The sequence below is a fragment of the Cervus elaphus genome, chromosome 9 (genome assembly GCF_910594005.1).
Source record: "Cervus elaphus chromosome 9, mCerEla1.1, whole genome shotgun sequence".
Taxonomy (NCBI): Eukaryota; Metazoa; Chordata; class Mammalia; order Artiodactyla; family Cervidae; genus Cervus; species Cervus elaphus.
The window spans coordinates 80,666,163-80,684,529 of record NC_057823.1 but is presented as its reverse complement, the minus strand read 5'-3'; the positions used below and the strand labels follow the sequence as shown (position 1 = coordinate 80,684,529).

Here is an 18,367-nt window from a genome sequence, read left to right as displayed (position 1 = left end):
CTCTGAGTCTACTTTTCTGATTATTAAAGAGAACAAGGGGCCCCGCCTCACTGCTTCCCTGGAAGCTGTAGAGCACTCACCCAGGTAAAGCAAACAAATGATGGTGAGAATAAAGCCAAAACTATTCACTGAGGCCAGTGTTTGAATTATCTGTGAATAGCTGTTCTTCAAGCTCTCCTCCTCCCTTTTTCTGGGAAAGAAAACAAGGTGTGAAGATGGTCTGTTTGTCCTGAACTAATCACACTCTGAGGACATCCTCCCATGCCCAGCCCCATCTATGCTCACTCTCCTTCCTTAACTTCCATCTCACCAGAATAGATAACTTTACACCAGGGCAGGTTCTTAGAGACCCCCTTGGTAGACTATTTATTTCCTTGTTTATTTATTTGTCTGGCTGTGTCAGCTCTTAGCTACATCATGTGGGATCTTCCGTTGTGGGCACGGACTCTAACTCTGACTTGAGGGCTCAGAGCAGCGCATGGGCTTATCTGTTCCATGGCATGTGAGATCCTAGTTCCCCCACCAGAGATCAAACTTGTGTCCCCTGCTACGCAGGGCAGATTCCCAACCACTGGACCACCAGGGAAGCCCTTGGTCAACTATTTTTCAGTTCTTGTTTCTATTAAAGTTAAACATGGACATAGTTAAAGCATTCAGCATGTCACAAAATCAACTCTGTACAAAATCATCCCTTCATCCCCCTCCCCTTCATTCGCTCTCTCTCTAAAAGGTAACTACTTCCAACAAATGTTTAACTGATTGAATACAACCATCATTGAGACCCAGTTCTCCTTCCTCCCCCAGGCCCCAAACCTCTACCTACAAATACACCGCACCCTCTCCACACAGCTCACAGTTCACGGGCTTCACATACTCCCCACCCCACCACACGCCTGCTTTCTACATGCACCACACAAGCACCCACGTGACTAACACTACTGAATTCTCCAAGGGCTTGAATTACAATTGTCTTAAAAACAGCTGAACATCTGGAGAAAGTCCAACCTTGTTGCTATGCAAAGGAATGCAAATGAAACACAATGAAGTAACAGTTTAAACCTGTGATGAATGTATCAAAAGTAAAGAAGTGAAATTAGTCATATACTGATCAAGGTATGAGGAAAACAGTACCCTCATTGCTTGCAGTAATACAGATTGACTCGACCTTTTAGAAATATTATCAAACTAGGAAGAGTTACTAGAAGTCTCACAAGTGTCCAAAACCTTTCACTTGGTGACCCTACATTTGGAAATGTGACTCCAGGAAAGTATCACAGAAGAATACAGCAATATGCTTGAAGATTCTCCCTCAAGTGTTATTTTTTTATAACAAACAAATGGAAAGAACCCAAAAGGTCAGTTGTAATGGGTATTACGCTACACTCATTTTATGTGTTATAATATACTGATGCATGTTTGATACGTTAAAAATGGCAAATATGAAGACTATGTAGCATCTCTAAAATATTCATGACGTAGTGTGAAGAGAAAACAGAAAACACAATTTGATCACTGATTAAAACCATCTAATCATGATAAATAAAATCAATGCAAGAACATGAAGCTACAATCACTGTAAATTTGAGAAATAAATGCCTACAAATTAACAAATAAATATTTAATAAATACATGAATACTCTCTATATGCTAACAATTCCCAGATGCCTACCTTCAGCCCAGATCTCTTTTCCAAACACCAGATTCCTACATTAAACTGACCAACATCTTCTTTCAGATGGATAACAGGCTTGGAAGATGTGACCCATCCCACCAAGCCCTTGTTCTTCCTTCCTAAACATATCACTCCTCTTGCAGTTTTCTCCGTCCAATGATGGCAACTCCATCCTGTCACCTGCTCAGAGAGGCTCATTCATTCCTTTTTCTTCCACACCCCGCCCGTAATCTATCAGGAAGCCTTGTTGGCTCTGTATTGAAAACACCTCCAGCCTCAGGCCACTTTTCACCACCTCCACCACTATAGCCTTGGTCTGGGCCACTGTCCTTTGTCACCTGGACTACCGCAATATTCTTTCACAAGTTTCCCTATGTCTGTCCTTGTTCCATTGTCTAGTCTCAGCAAAGCAGCCGGAATGACCCTTTTTAAGACATAAAACAGATCACACCACTCATCTGCTTAAAATTCTCCGTGCTAAGTCGCTTCAGTCATGTCTGACTCTTGGTGACCCCATGGACTGTAGCCCACCAGGCTCCTCTGTCCATGGGATTCTCCAGGCAAAGATACTGGAGTGGGGTGCCATTTCCTCCTCTGGGGACCTTCAATGGCTCCCATCACGTGGAATAAAACCTCAAGCCCTTCAGGTGGATCGCTGCCCCATTCAGGCCCTGCTACCACCTGGCCTGATGCCCTCCTCCCCACTTCCTCACAAATTCTGCTATATGCACACCTGCCTCCTTGTCACCCCTTGAAAAGCAAAACGTGATCACACATTGGAGTTTTTGGTCAATCAACCCTCTCTACTTGAAACTCCCCCCACCTCCTTCAAGTCTTAGTTCAGAGAGCATTCTCTCAACACTGTCCCTCCCCTGCCACCCACAAATGCACCCAGCACACCTCAGCCCCATGCTCTGCTTCCCCCTTTTCTCATAATCCTGATAATTTTAAAATATACTACATAATTGGCTTACTTATTCTGTTTATCTTCTGCTGCTTCTGCCAAAATGAAAGCTCTCTGAAGGCAAGGATCATTGCCACCTTGCACTCTCATCTACCCCACTGCTCCCAGTGCAGTGCCTAGAACATTGTAGGACGTTGATAAATATTTGCTGAATGAATGAATGCTTGATGGTGGATTTAATTTGTTGTTCAATTCTACCGTGTCTATAACTCTGTAACAGTAATCTCAGGGGCTTTCCCTGGTGGTTCAGTGGTAAAGAATCTGCCTGCCAATGCAGGGGACACAGGCTTGATTCCTGGTCCAGGAAGATCCCACATGCCACAGAGCAACTAAGCCTGTGTGCCATAACTATTGAGCCGGTGATCTAGAGTCCAGAAGCTGCAACTACTGAAGCCTGTAAACCTAGAGCCAGTTCTCTGCAACAAGAGAAGCCACCTTAATGAGAAGCCCGTGTACAGCTAGAGAGTAGCCCCTGCTCACCACAACTACAGAAAAGCCCATGCAGCAATGAAGACCCAGCACAGCCAAAAATAAATAAATAAAATTATTAAACAAAACAAAACAGTCATTTCAGTCACTCACAGAGGATTGGCCCGAGTCCACAGCTCTGAATGCGTGGGCCTTGATGGTCACTTGCATACCACCATTTGTATCACTGGCTCCGTCCTCTAGGAGTGGTAGACGTGGTGCCCTCTATCCAATGGGCGCACTTTCCAGCCAAAAGAAACCCTGCAGCCGGACAGCTGGCAAAACTACCAGAGAGAATTCTTCCTATCGGGGTTTTCATTTGCTCACCTTCCTATACACACCCCCATTTCTGCCACCATCCCCTCAAGAATACACTCTGCTATTGCATAATCCTCTTTCCATCTCTGCAACGACTCCCAGAAGCACCTGAAAATCCCACTCCTGCCATCAAATTTCAATGAGGGGGATTCACTCAGCAATTAGAGACAGGAAAGGATTAGTGAGGGTTCCTGTACATCAGTGTTTAACCCAATATACCATGCAGCCCTCCAAGCATTAACCTCCTTCCGCATACACACTCAGTTAGACATATTTACTTCTCATTATCCAATATGCAATCATGAGTGCTAATAAAAACCTTTGCTACTCCCAACAATGCAATTAATGTCACTAGCTGTCTCTCAGAAACTCCTATGCTTTGGTGCCTGCAAGGCTGCTCGCTTACCCATTTAGTCATGCATTCATGCATGTATGCCCTTTTCTAGGTAGCAAAGGTCGAGTGCACACCTACTGTGTGCCTTGCCAGGCAAAAGGTCTGGGGAACCGCCCTGACAGGTAAATGTTTATACTACAGAATGGTGAGGGGCACAGTGGAGATTTGACCAGGAGCTACAGAAACTCAGGAGAGGAAGTGGATGCAGAAGCCCAACTCCACTCCCAGGACGAGTTCAAATCCCAGCCCTGCCATGTTTTGGCTCTGACAGTTGGGCAGTCAATTTCTATCTCTAAGTTCCATTCATGAGACAGAGTCAATCATCCTAGTGCTTCCCAGGTGGCGCCAATGGTAAAGAATCTGCCTGCCAGTGTAGCAGACTCAGGCTCAATCCCTGGGTAGGGAAGAGCCCCTGGAGTAGGAAATGGCACCCCACTCCAGTATTCTTGCCTGGAAAATCCCATAGACCTTGCCTGGCAGGGTCTCAAAGAGTTGGATACAACTGAAGTGCCTTAGCACGCACGCACAGACGCACCGGTGGAAGAACCAGGCTCTTTCCCTTCTGGCAGGCTATAGTCCATGGGGTCACAAAGAGTTGGACATGACAGAGCACACACGCACAGTCATCCTAACATCCCACAGGGGTGTTGGGAGGATTGCACGAGATGATGCCTAATCAAGTGTCTTGTCCATCACATGGCACAGAGTGCACGCTCAGGAAACAAGGGCCACTAGGCTTCAGTGCCCTAATCTCAACCTTCGGACACGTGCCGCTACATTCCATTCTCCTCTTGCCTGAAAGGACAAGAGGAATCCCGCAGTTCAGAAGGCTGAGATCGAGACAGAAAAATCCTCTTTCCTCTATTACACATGATCAAATAGGGCAGCGAATTCCCGAGGACAGGAATAATCTTGGCCAAGAAGGTGCACAATGGATGAGGCCCAAGTACACATCAACTCTCCCTGCCTGGAAGACCTCAACCTGGGTTCTTCCACCTGTCAGACAACATGCTTCTCCCCTTCTCAACCTATACTTCCATCAAAGTCCCAGAGACAAAGACACTAGGAATCTTCATTCTGGATCAGGATATCCAAATTGGACCACAGATCCAAATTGAGGGTGGGCTGACTGGTGTGATGGGCTGGAGATACATACATACCTCACTCAGACCATCCATTACAGGCACATGCTGTATGCTGCTGGGGACTTGCCCTAGGGGCAGTGGCTGCTAAAAAATAATCTGGGGACGACACGGACACATCTACCTTCTGTGAAAAAGATCTGTATGCGTGAAACTCCCTCCCACCATCCCTCCCCTCTAGGTCATCACAGAGCACCATTTTGAGCTTCCTGAATCATATGGCAAATTCCCACTGGCTATCTATCTTATATACGGTGCATGGAAATCAATGAAAGTGAAAGTGTCAGTTGCTCAGTCATGCCTGACTCTTTGTGACCCCATGGACTGTAGCCTGCCAGGCTCCTCTGTCTGTGGAATTCTCCAGGCCAAGAACACTAGAGTGGGTAGTCATTCCCTTCTCCAGGGTATCTTCCCAACCCAGAGATCAAACCCAGGTCGCCTGCATTACAGGCAGATTATTTGCCATCTGAGCCACCAGGGAAGCCCTGTGGAAATCAATATACATTAAAAAAAAAAAAGAATATATGTACATGCACACATGACTGGGAAGTTTCTGGAGTGATACACAAGAAATGGCTAGCAGTGGTTACTTCTGTAAAATTGGGGAGATGGGTTGTGAGACATAGAGTTCTAGATTCTATTTAAAACTCTTCTAAACTGTTATTTATATATGAGCATACATTATCTATCTATATCTACACTGACATCTCTATCCAACTCTGTGTGAAAAGAAACACAATCTGGCTTCACAAGCCCCTGCTGGTAGCTCTTCCAGACGTGGGGGCTGGCCAGGAGGTGGAGGGAGGGGTAGAGGGGACTTACTGGTGTTGTGGTCTATGAAGTAATCTCCGACCTGTGGGTCGTACGCCTCTTCCCATCCCAGTGGCAGCTCGTCACTAATGCAGTCGGCAAAGGTGAGCGGTTTGGTATACCTGGCAAGGGAGAGGAGAAAGAGACTCTGTCAGCCTACGGTCCCCAGGGAGCTGCATGGCTGCCTACAGCCTCCCTGCCCCTCTGGGCTGGCCCGCCAGATGCAGAAGCTCTGAGCCCTGGCCCCGTTGTCCCCGGGAAGATGAACGCGTATCGGAGCAGCAGGATAAGGTCACCTGGGAGGGAGGCGGGGAATCTGCTCTGGTCCCAACTTTGCCACCAACTTGGAAGGGATTCGAGCGAGTCGCCTGCCTTCTCTGGGCCTCACTGCTACGCCTCTAAGTGAGGGGTCACAGGGAAGGGCTCGAAGGTCAAGCCTGGCTTTTGGACTCAGACTCGAATCTCTCTCTGGCTTCTCCACCCGCAGGGCACTTGGCCCACTCCAGCCCCAGCCGTCCTCCAGGCTCTGTCCATGTTTGTCTTACCTATTTCCCCTCTGAAAAGCTAGCTTGCTACAGCATCTAGAAGAACAGATGTTCCCTCTCTGTGAGTTTGGCCAAATGCAATATTTTTCTTTTTGCTTCCTGGGCCGGTTCCCAGATGCCTGTACCCACTGCTGTCCTTCTCTCTACAATCCAGGCCAAACTGATCTTTTAGCCATAACCACCCTCGAAGTCCCCATATTGGGGCTTCCCAAATGGGGAGTGAGGTGGTGGTAACCACTCAGTCTCGGCAACTACGTCAGATAGACAAACCACCCAACTAAACGGACGAAGGTTTGTCAGGGCTCAAAAGCATCACAAGCCCTTGGTTCAGCACTTTAGCCAGCATGCAGGGAGCAGGGAATCTGGATACACTGAAGTCAACCTGAGTGGCCCCTTTGGATGGCCCGGTTAGCTTCTCCCCATCACTGCATCTGCCTAAAATACACACATAATATTCTCCCTGGAGTGCTGCAGTCCACGGGGTTGCAAAGAGTCAGACACAACTTAGCAACTGAACAACAATATTTTCCCTCTCCTGTCTGCTCCCGTCCCCTCCCAATTCTGGAAGACTGAAAGGCTGTGCTTCAACACTCTTTCGACAAACTGGCAAACTGAGGTACAATGCAACAGGAGGAAAGATCAGTGGGATGGGGTCTAGGATTCCTGGTCAAGAACTTCCCTCCAAGTCATAGGAGATGACTCTCCTAGCCCATGCAATCTCCTTCCCTCTTAAACCCACCCCAAATCAAGCTGAAGGCAAAATATGTGCTGAGACTTCCCTGGTGGTCCAGTGGCTAAGACTCTGTGCTTCCAAGGCCGGGGACCTGGGTCCAATTCCTGGTCAGGGAACTAGATCCTGTCTGCTGCAACTAAGACCCAGCACAGTTAAATAAATTTAAAAAAAAAAAAAAAGAAAGAAAAGCAAAATGTGTGGGGGAAAAAAGAAACACTGAAAGAGCCCCTGGTGGACAGACCTACTGTGTTCACATACCACTATATATCCAGGGTCTGGTAGACTGAGAACAGCATCTACTGACTGAAGGAATGGACAGCCCCAAAGTTCTGTTAATCATGCTTCTGTATTATGGGAGACAAGAAGGATGAGGCAGAGGTCTATATGATATACAATAGACTAAGCCCTATCCAATAAGGATTCAGTAGGCATCACTTATTAGCTGTGTAAGCATGGCAACTTAGTGTCCCTCTCTGAGCCTCAGTATTTTTATCTAAAATGTGGGGATAATAACTCTCCAAGTTGTCAGGTTAAATAAAGTCATGATTGTAAAAACATTTATATCCTGGTGCACATGAATGTGCAAAGAACACTCTTCTCCATTTCCCAGAAGGGGAAACGGAGACTAAGAGAAAGATGAAACAACATTCTCAATGGCTATACCAATGACATTCAAGCAAGGCACTCTGCCTTCAGAGCCCCTGCTGTGAACCAAAAAGTTCTCTGGAAAATTGACATCTTCGGCTGAGCCCCAATGAAAATTACAAGCCATTGTCCTAAGAGTAAAAAATGAAGAGCTGGGGAAGACACAGGTGATTTCTTTAGGCCAGAAGGCTCTTCATTTGGGAGCACCTATGCCAACCTGGATAAAGTTTCTAAAAAATTGTCTTCAGCCCAACCCGCCACTACACCTCAAGCCCTGCCCAGACTTCAGAAGCAAGAGATCATGTTCCTCAGTGCCTCCTCCTCCTTCTCCTCAAACTCCTGTAAAAACGGTTCGTTCCCTCTTCCTTATGGAGAATGAAGACCAGTGACCAACAGTGAAATCTCATCCAACATCATATCATCTAACACATCACTGAAAAGGTCTCTGAAGGAAAACTCTGCACGCAGGCCTACCCCTCCACAGCAGGTGACTCTGTTACTGAGGACAGATACACCTGGGGAGGGAACAGGAGTGCTTGGGCCAACCACAGTCACATTCTTCTGCTTCATTCCTTTCCCTGGGCGCAGGCCTGAGAAGCCTCACCTACCAGCCTGGCCATGAAGATAGGAATCTTGTTATTTACACTTTGCAACCCAGAAAACCAAGAAGACAAAGATATGTTCCCTCGCCACAGCTCCCTGAATCCATGTGTAGATCAAAATTCTTTCCCCTCTCCCAGGGTTGGGGGGTGAGGTGGGGAGGAGAGGAAGGAGAACTTTCCTGGTGGTCCAGTGGATAAAAGTCCATCTTCCAATGCAAGGGACATGGGTTTGATCCCTGGTTGGGGAACTAAGATCCCACATGCCATGGGGCAATGAAGCCCACATGCCACAGCGAAGACCCAGGGCAGGCAAAAAAATAAATAAATAAACAAAAATCTTCCATGGGGATGAATTAAATGATTTCATCAATGGTGCATATAAGCAATAGAATCTTATGTCCCCCGTGATCGGTGATCAATAAATATTTGTGGAATGGGTGAATATGACAATAAATATCTAAGAACAAAAAATAATGGTGTGTTTTATATTTTGCTAACATGGAAGAATGTTCTTAACATACTACGAAAAAAATGACATTGTTGAACAAGAAACGCTATAGGATATTGTTTTAATACAGTATTTTTGCCTGAAATGTGTGTGCATTTGTAGAAGAGAAGCTGGAAAGATATACATTAAAATACTATCTTGGTAGAGGGATTTTAGCAATTTAATTTTTTTTCTTTTTAATCTTTTTAATATTAATTTCTCTGTAATATTCCTATCTCAATTGTAATAAAAATAATTAATGATGGCTAAATCGAGGCCTAAAAAACAAGTTTGTTTGCTCTCTAGGCAGCAGATGCTTTTCCTCTATTTGACCAGTGAGAAAACACACCCAACATCTTGCAGTTGGCAAACACCAGAGGTATAACCTGAAGCCCCACTGCCTCACTCCAGTACCTGAGCTTTGCTAATAAAAACCGACAAGACCAAGAGAGTCTCAGAATAATCTATGAAGCTAAGAAACTATGCCTGAGATACAGATGTCAAAGCTGGGCTGGGAGGAAATCAGAAGCAGGCAGAAGGCACCTGAGCTGCAGCCTATTTGCACCTTCAGTTTTCTACATCTTGGTGCAAAGCTACTCAATACATTTGGATAATGCACAATTGTTTCATGAAAAGACAATTAATTGTTTTAAAGTCATCCTGACAAGTGATTCACTGAGCTCTCTGTGTGAGGCTGGAGATTGGGGGAGGAGAGGCAGGTCTAAAACACCAAAAATGCATTACTTTTCCAGAAAACCACGAACTTTACTGCTTGTTCCAGGCTTGGACATCAAGAAGTCAGACCTGAAATAAATGTTAGCTACAAGCATCAGTCATGTACCTGACACTGGATTTCCTACCAAAGCTGAAATACTGATTCCCGCCTATGGTGAACATAGATCTTGTGCTCAACAGGTATAAAGAAGAGGGATCAAGAGGACCCAGTGTTAGCCAGAGGGGGCAAGGGGAGACAGGAAGGCTTTGGGTTTGATATTCAGGCTTCCCTTAAAAGTGATCATGGGGAAAAACAAGAGGACTGACATTCTGACTCCTACAGCTCTTCCATGGGAAAGAGAAAAGCTTCTATTGGAAGACTATACAACTTACAAGAAATCTGGACAGCGAGATTCTCTGGAACAAGTGCCAAGAGGGGGATGAATTATTCAGTGTGCAGGGACGTGTCATTCAGAGAATCAGGATGAAGAGAAGCATTTTTAGCTGTACAAGGATTTAAACACACACATACACACACGCACATGTATATGTACGTGTGCACCCACCCCTCATCCCAGAGAGAGGACTGTCCGTTTAAACCAATCCCCTCTGGGAAACTGTGGGTGCTTCTCTGGCCTGCCGTGTTTCCCCTTGGGCAAGTGCCAAGAATGTGAGCTGGGAAGAGACGTCTGCTTTCAGATGCGGCCAGGACTTGGGGGCCTGCCTGCAACGCACAGCCCCCATCCTCTGATGATGAGATTCACCCCAGTCCTGTCCGGTGCAGTCCCTGCCTCCAGGCTCCAAGTCCTGGGCTGCTGAAAACCCAGATCGTGAAATCAAATGACCCAAATGCTAGCTGGGTGACGGGGAGTGAGGGAGGGAGCCAAGAGAGAACCAGTTCTGCCTCTTCTTAATTACCAATCTCTGGAGGAACACAAACATTCCTGAATGTTTCACAACAGGCTCTCCTGGAAGAAGGGGCCTGGATGTGTTGCCTTGGAGACAGGTAGTGCTGTGTGGGATCACCTGTCCGGGAACGCGGGCCCCTGTCCTCTGTCCAGTTCCATGTCCCCACGGCTGGCTGGCATTCGGTATTCAGACAGTGCGTCTTTTCTAAGGAGGCAGCTCAGAGGAGCGGAAAGCCTTCTGCCAAGTCTAACACTGGGTGGTGATTCTCTTGGGCCTGAAGAACGCGTAGCATATCTTTCATGTTCCTAGTGCCTCCCGAGCAATCTGAATGCTTCCCACAGTAACCTCTTTATGGCCAGCCAGCATGATGCTGGCCCCCGCCCGGGCTCTCACCAGGGCCAGCTGGGCGGGATCGCTTTCTAAAGGGCCCTGAGGACTACAAGAACTGTCCAAACTTTCAGCTGAACCTCTCCTCTCACCCCGGGCACAATGGCCAGGCCGGTTCTTCCCACCCTGGGGTGTTTCACATGCATAGTTCCCATAGCTCAGGATTGCACAACTCCTGAGGACATGCAGCCATCTCCCGGACTGCGGCAGAGCCCCAGGCCACGCAGACCCTCGACTTCCACACCTGCAAGGCTGGGGTGGCTGAAAGAAAGTGCAATCGTTGAAGCTCTCCTTCCTTCCTTGAATTCCTTTTGGTTCAAACACCTTCATTCATTCCTTAAACAAATCTAGGGATGAAAATAATCACTGTCTCATACTTGCTTAGGAGGGTTGAGCACACGAACCACAGCGGAATCTAAACAAACATCCAGCTACAGAAGTGGACAAGAGGACCACACACCCCCAGAGGGGAGACACCCCAACCAGAAAGTGAATCCACAGGACCATTTCAGAAATTAGTCCTGTTCAGAAAAATACAACAGGGTAGTGGGATTATGTGTAAGGGTAGGGTAGCTCAGGGCAATCAAGGGAGGCTTCTTGGAGGAGGTGATCTTGTAGGCGAGACCAAAGTGTGGGAAGCATCAGGAATAGCCCAATAGCCTTGGGGTGGGATGATGTTGGTGTGAGGAACAGAAAAGAAAGTCACATGTGAGCCTCATACATCAGGAATGATGGAGTAGAGATAGACAGGGGTAGATGCTGGGCTTTTAGGACTTTGGGGTCCCTGTTAAGACTTCGAGAGCCATCCTGGTGTCAAGCTACAGATGGTGACCCAGAGAGGCTCTCTGATTCACCCTCTCCTCATCTCCTTTCTCTCCGCTTTCCATCAATCCTCCAAGCAACAAGAATTTATTGCATGGACACAATAGCCTGGTCCCATGCTAGTCACGACCAGAGCTCAGACATTTGAATAAACCTTGTTTCCGCCTTCAAGAAGAGAGGGCCTGGCCAAGCAGCTGAGGTTTACACTTAAAGCCGGGAGTAGCTCATCCCTGTGACAGTATGTATGGCAGTTATGTTACCTTAGGCTGCGAACTGTGGGCAATGAGAGGATGCAGAGATAGTTAATAAGATGCTAGGTCACAGGCTTCCCTGGCGGCTCAGTGGTAAAGAGTCTGCCTGCCAAGGCAGGAGACAAGGGTTCAATCTCCGATCCGGGAAGATCCCATCTGCCATGGAGCAGCTAAGCTCATGGGCCACAACTACTGAGCCTGTGCTCTATAGAACCAGGGAGCTGCAACTACTGAACCCACATGCCACAACTATTGAAGCCTGTGTGCCCTACAGCCCTGGTCCACGACGGAAGAAGCAACTGCAATGAGAAGCAATGGGAGCGTAGCCCCCACTCGCCACAACCAGAGAAAAGCCCTTGTAGTAACCAAGACCCAGCTCAGCCAAAAATAAAAATTAATTTAAAAACAAAAAGATGCCAGGTCCGCTGTACAGATGTGAAAGACAAAAGGGTGGGAGAAGGGAGAGACTGAGAGGATGGGGCGTAGTCAGGGGAGGCTGGAGAAGGAAGCAGTCCATGGAAGATGGTGGTCAGCTTTGAGGCTAATAACGAGGTAGGGTAGCTGCTACCCACATAGGCTGAGGAAGTGACGCTGGGGTGAAAACCACACCCTGCCTCTTCCACAGCCACAGGCGTGTCACCTAACCTTGTTAGGAGTTTCCTTCTCTGCTTAGAAGAAGGTCCAATCTCATAAGGGTGTTGTGGGAATTAAATGAGATAACCCATGCAAAGTGCTTAGTACAGGGCCTAGCATGTGATAAGCCCTCAGTAAATGTGGGCTGTTACCGTGAACAGCAGAGAGACTTCCGTGCTCTCCGCTGTGAGAATTGTTTTATCTTTCATCTTCAGTTTGTTGGATATGTTAGCTGTCATCGTTCTCATCATCGCTGTCCCCATTTTTCATCTCAAGAGATATGAGTGGTGGTTAAAACTCACAAGCTCTAGAGTCAGCCACCTGGGTTGCAAGGCAGGCGGCATCACTTACTCACTCTATCCCGTTGGGCATGAACCCCTAACTTGCCTGAACCCGCTTCTTCATCTGTAGAGTGGGGATACTCAGAGTGACTACCTGGTTAAAATGAGCTACGCTGAGCCCACGGCACACAGGGCTCCACCCACATTCACTTTCTTACCAGTTAGGTTGTACATCCTTTTCTAAAATTAATATTTTGGGGAGTGTATTTGCTTTATAATGCTGTGTTCATTTCTACTGTGCAGCAAAGTGTATCAGCTATATGTGTACACATATCCCCTCATTTTTGGTTTTCCTTACCATTTAGCTCACCACAGAGCCCTGAACAGAGTTCCCTGAGAGGTTTTATATTCCTTTCCATGATGAGGTAAAAACCTGTCCATGCTAATAGCCGTTAAATCCTGAACTGTATTCCACCACCTCCCTCCCTAGAGGAGCCGGGCTTGATTAAGCGCCCTGGTTTTTTGGAAATTAAACCAGAGAAAGTTAAGAGATGACAGCTGGATTGGCTTTGGCTCTCAAACTGTGTACTCTGAAGAAAGCCATTTATACCAGCGATTTCCAAGTTCTCTTTCTCTTAAACCCCTCCCTCCCTCTACTCCCCAGACACCTGTCTTGACATTCTGGTTATCCAACCCCCAGACTTCCTTTCTCCCCTACTTTGCTTGGGCTGGTTTATCCAGACGCTTTCTTGGTCTGGACACTCCCTCCCATTCCTGGAATTCTATGGGGAGGGGAGGTTCTAGACTGTTCCCCCTACCCGCCCTAGTCTTCAACCCAGGCTTCAACGAACCAGTGGCTCACCTCCCCCTGATAAATCTAGCCTTCACTCTGCCCTACGCCGCACCGAGTTCTTGGGATCACACGCCCCCGCCTTGGGTCTGTTCCCTTCCTTCGCCTCCATCCCCATGTCTCTATGCCTACTCATGCCCAGATACCCTCCAGCTCACTGCCACGGTGGTGACTGTGCTATACCTCTGCATCTCACTTGCTGGGAATTTAAGATTAAGATTCTGAGAAGCAAATTACAGATTAGTAGGGCCAAGTTTGGCCTATAGATACGTTTGCTTGTCTACTATAATGCTGTACTTTAAGAATGGAGTTGGCGTGCCTTTTGAAGTCAGGCCCTCACTAGTTGCACAGTCCCCTCTGCTCTCTAACATGTTTCTCTTGCATCTTGTTTCATCAAGAGGCAGCCTGTGTGCATGCTCTGCTGCTAAACTGTGTCTGACTCTTTGCAATCCCATGGACTGTAGCCCAGCAGGCTCCCCTGTCTATGGGATTTTCCAGGCAAGAATACTGGAGTGGGTTGCCACTTCCTTCTCCTGGGGATCTTTCCAACCCAGGAATCAAACTCGAACCTCCTGTGTCTCCTGCATTGCAGGCGGATTCTTTACCACTGTTTCACCCAGCAAGCCCAACAAGAAACAGCATAGAGAAGTCATCAGGAGTACTCTGGAGCCAGACTCTCTGGGCTTTGACTCTGCCAGTTTCTAGCTCTGTGACCTTGGGCAACATACTTAAACTCTCTTGGGCTCAGTTTTCACACCTGCAGAACAGGAGAAATAATAACATACTGACGGAGCATGCGTTCTATGCCAGAACTGTTCTAAGCCCTGTACACATATTCAGTCACTTGGACCTCATACCAACGCCTTCAAGTAAGTACCATTCAGACCCACCTTAGAGTGTTCTCTGAGGATTAGATGAGCTAATGGATGAAAGAGCACTTTGGTACACAGTACGTGCTCAATAAATGTCAGCAACACATTATTATTTTCACTGCTGTTCAAATGAGGCACCTGATGCAGGAGTATTAAAGAATGCTAAAACTGAATGGGATATCTTGGGTCTGACAAATCAAATCCTTGTCTCATTGGTGAGAAAACTGAAGCACAGAGAGAAAGACTTGGCCAGAGCCACCCAAGGACCCAGTGGCAAGACTGAGACTAAAACCTGGGGACCGACCTCTGGCCTGCATCACTCATGACACCAAGAGGTCAAGTTGGCCTGGGGCTAAGTTTAGCTCCATTTGAGATGCAGTGATCACCGAACAGCCCTCAAGAAACAGCTATTGGTAGTATTGCCCTATTATACTGAAAGGAGAATGATCGCTGGGCCAGAGCCCATATTTAACTATGGAGTTCCCATTCATGGATAGATAAGGGCTCTAGTAGTATTGAATGAATTAGTACCTGGGAACAAGTCAGCAGAGCCCTTGGCATGTGATGCTGGGCAGGCATGCAGAGCTCTTCCTTTTTGATTTGTTTTCAAATTTTTTGCAAGATCTTAGTTCCCTGACTAGGGATAGAACTGTGAACACTTCCCTTGCCAGGGAAGCCACAAGAGCTCCTCCTTTATGAATGTAGGGCCCTGAGAGCACTCAACCCCCAGCTTTGCCCCTTTCCAGTCTCAAGAACTGGGTGTCCAAGGGTCCTCCCAGGGGCTGGTCTATCCAGGAGCTTCCAGCTTGAAGGACAGAAGCCACCACCACCCTTCCCTGGAATCTGGCCATTCCTGTTCCTTGAGTTCTGACCCTCACCCCAGCCATGCAGCCCGAGGAGCTGGTCCTTCCAGAAATGGAAATGGCCGTGAAGGTTTCTCTGGGATCCTGATCTGTGGCTCCTTCCCTGACTACACGGTTTAGGCAGAGCATTGGAAAGGGATCTGGGTTTCAATCCTGACATGGCCACTAGATGAACCAGGCCCTTAGGCAAGGCACCGACCCTCTCTGGGCTTCCCATATGCAAAACAAAGGAGTTGAAATGTGATGTTTCTAAGGCCCCCTTTGCAGCTTCAGCATTCATAAGTCCACTATCTTGCCAGTCCCCAAAGTCAAGGGCATTGTGAGGTTGCAATGAAACAAAACATCTTCCTGGACCATGTGTTCTAAGTGAAATAAATCAAGCCCTTTATCTTCACAACATTTCTGTGAGGCATATAGAGCCACCCTTATTTGACTACCAGGAAACTGATGTTTCAGAGTCATGAAATAACAATAATACAAGTTGAATCTCCCTGGGTGTTTACAAAGTACAGGCACAGTTCAGAATCCCACACACAGACTCTGTCTCAATGATTCTAAGCTGCACATTTGAAAATACGTTTTAGCATTTCTGAGACTGGGATGTGTGTGAGCACTGCTGACATCTTTCAACAGTGTCAACCAGGCTGTGGTCCTGATGGAGCTGTCACTGCCCATGTGTGTGCAGACATCAAAGGTGTCACAGGCTTGGGATGAAATCCCAAGAGACAATAGTGGAGCACTTTTAACCCCTAGGAACCACAGGGTTGTGGAGAAGGGTGGAGGAGGCAGTGAACAGACAACGTTTAGCAACATTCCTAAAGCAGGCGTGCAAGGGAGGCTCCCTCTGCATAATTGCCATGCTGGCCACAGGGCCAGCACCAGAGCCTTTGAGCTGCTCTGTGGGTCCCGTAACAAGGCCGCATCACCAACACTCAAGGGCATGAAGGACGAGGACATTAGAAGCACAGACATCAATAATTCTGAGTTAAAAAATGACTCCAAAGAATTCGATTCAAAGTGAGAAAATGTATTAGGAACACTCGAGTTTTACCTTTCTTTAGGTATTCCTTTTTATTTTTGTATGAAAAAAGCAGTATGTGAGTTAAAAAAAAATCTGAAAGATTTGAGAAGTATGAAATAAACATTCTAGTTAATTTTAAAACATTGGGTCATAATTTAAATGGCAGCATTTTTCCTTTCTTCACTAAGATAAAATAATGGCACATCTTAAAATCAGTGCTAAGTTGATGAGTGTTAATAACCCCAAGCTGGAAACAGTCCAAATGTCCATCAAGAGGGGAATGGATACCTAGCTCAGTACATGTGTACACTGGAATATTACTCAGTAATAAAAAGGAACAAACTATTAGCACAAACAATAACACAGATGAATCTCAGAAACATACTGGGCAAAAGAAACCAGCGGGGGAAAGAGACTATTCTGTACAATTACATGTGTGTAAAATTCTGGAAAATACAAACCAACCTATAAAGACAGAAAGCAGATCAGTAGTTGCCTGGGGATGGGTAGAGGGAGAGAGGGGTTCAGGGCACAAAGAAAGTTTTGGGGGTGATGGGAATAGTTGTTACACTGATTGTGAAAACAGGCTCACGGATGTATGTGCGTGCCTGTCAAAAGTCATCAAATTGCACTCTTTAAATACATACAAGTTAGTGTGCTTCAATAATTCCTCAATACTGTTGTAAGGGGAAAAAAATACAAGAAAATCCCATATTTGATGTTTTGATGCTACATATTATCTTGTTTAAAGTAATCTAAGTACTATTATTAGCTCCATTTTACAGATGTGGAAAGTGAGGCACAGGGAGGCAAGCTGGCACATCCTGGGACACTCAGTGTTTCAAGGGGCAAATCTAACTGGCTTCAAGTCTCAGCTCTGCCACGGAGCAACTGTGGCCAAGTCCCTGCCTCACTCCATTCCCAACATAAGGAGATGACACAGTGATTGATCACTAAGGGACCGTTCAGGACTGGGTTTCTAACACAGTGACCTGAGGACTTGTCCAAGGTCACACAGCCGCAGAGGAATGGTTCCTCCTGGCACCCAGGCTTTCTGACTCTCCTCGATCCCCTGGTTCATATGCACTTGTTCCCTGAACACTCCTTCTGACACCTCCTTGTGGCATACAGCAGTGATCCTCAGCCTTGAGCTGCAACCCAATCCCCTGGAGAGTGAGGGCTTGTTAACTCACACAGAGCTTCCTAGAGAGCTGTGACCCAGAGTTTCTGAATCTGGGATGCACTGAGAATCTGCATTTCCAACTAGCTCCCAGGGGATAACGATGCTTCTGGTCCCAGCACCCTACTTAGGACACACTAGTGTACAACATCCCTTATCTCATAATTTCAGAAACTTTATTCTTCACTTTTTTTAGGGAATTTTTATTGGTGTATAATGGCTCAGTGGTAATGAATCTGCCTGCCAATGCAGGAGCCACAGGAGACCTGGGTTTGATCCCTGGGTTGGGAAGATCTCCTAGAGGAGGAAATGGCAACCCACTGCAGTATTCTTGCCTGGAGAATCCCATGGGCAGAGGAACCTGGTGGGCTACAGTCCCTGGGGTCACAAAGTCAGACATGGCTGATTGAGCAAAAGCACACAGCACAGTAGCTTTACAACGTTGTGTTTGTTAGACATCAGAGCGAATCGGTCAGATGTACACACATAACCCTCTTTTTTTTTAATTTCCTCCCCACTGAGGTCACCACAGAGCACTAACTAGAGTTCTCTGTGCTGTAGTTCCTCACTAGTTACCTATTTTATACATAGTAGTGTACACATGTCAACCCCAATCTCCCAATGCCCCTTCTCATTCCATAGGACCACCCGCAGAAGCTCTTTCAGAGCTGAGCCATGCGTTTCACACTGAAGGAATCGTGACAGAGCCCCGCGGAGGACACGCACTGGACCCCCTAACTATTCTACCGGTTGTTGACGCAGGGCAGCCCCCAGGTTATTCATGCAGGCAGGTGAGTGAGTGAG

At 46.9% G+C, this 18,367-nt stretch overlaps 1 protein-coding gene across 1 annotated transcript in view; it reads right to left on the bottom strand.

Moving 5' to 3' along the window:
* WWC1 (WW and C2 domain containing 1) overlaps positions 1-18,367 on the bottom strand; it is a 156,439-nt gene that overhangs the window by 74,720 nt on the left and 63,352 nt on the right. Inside the window, exon 2 of the mRNA XM_043913493.1 lies at positions 5,781-5,890. Within this exon, the coding sequence (XP_043769428.1) occupies positions 5,781-5,890 (110 nt within the window). The remainder of the gene's footprint in view (positions 1-5,780; positions 5,891-18,367) is intronic.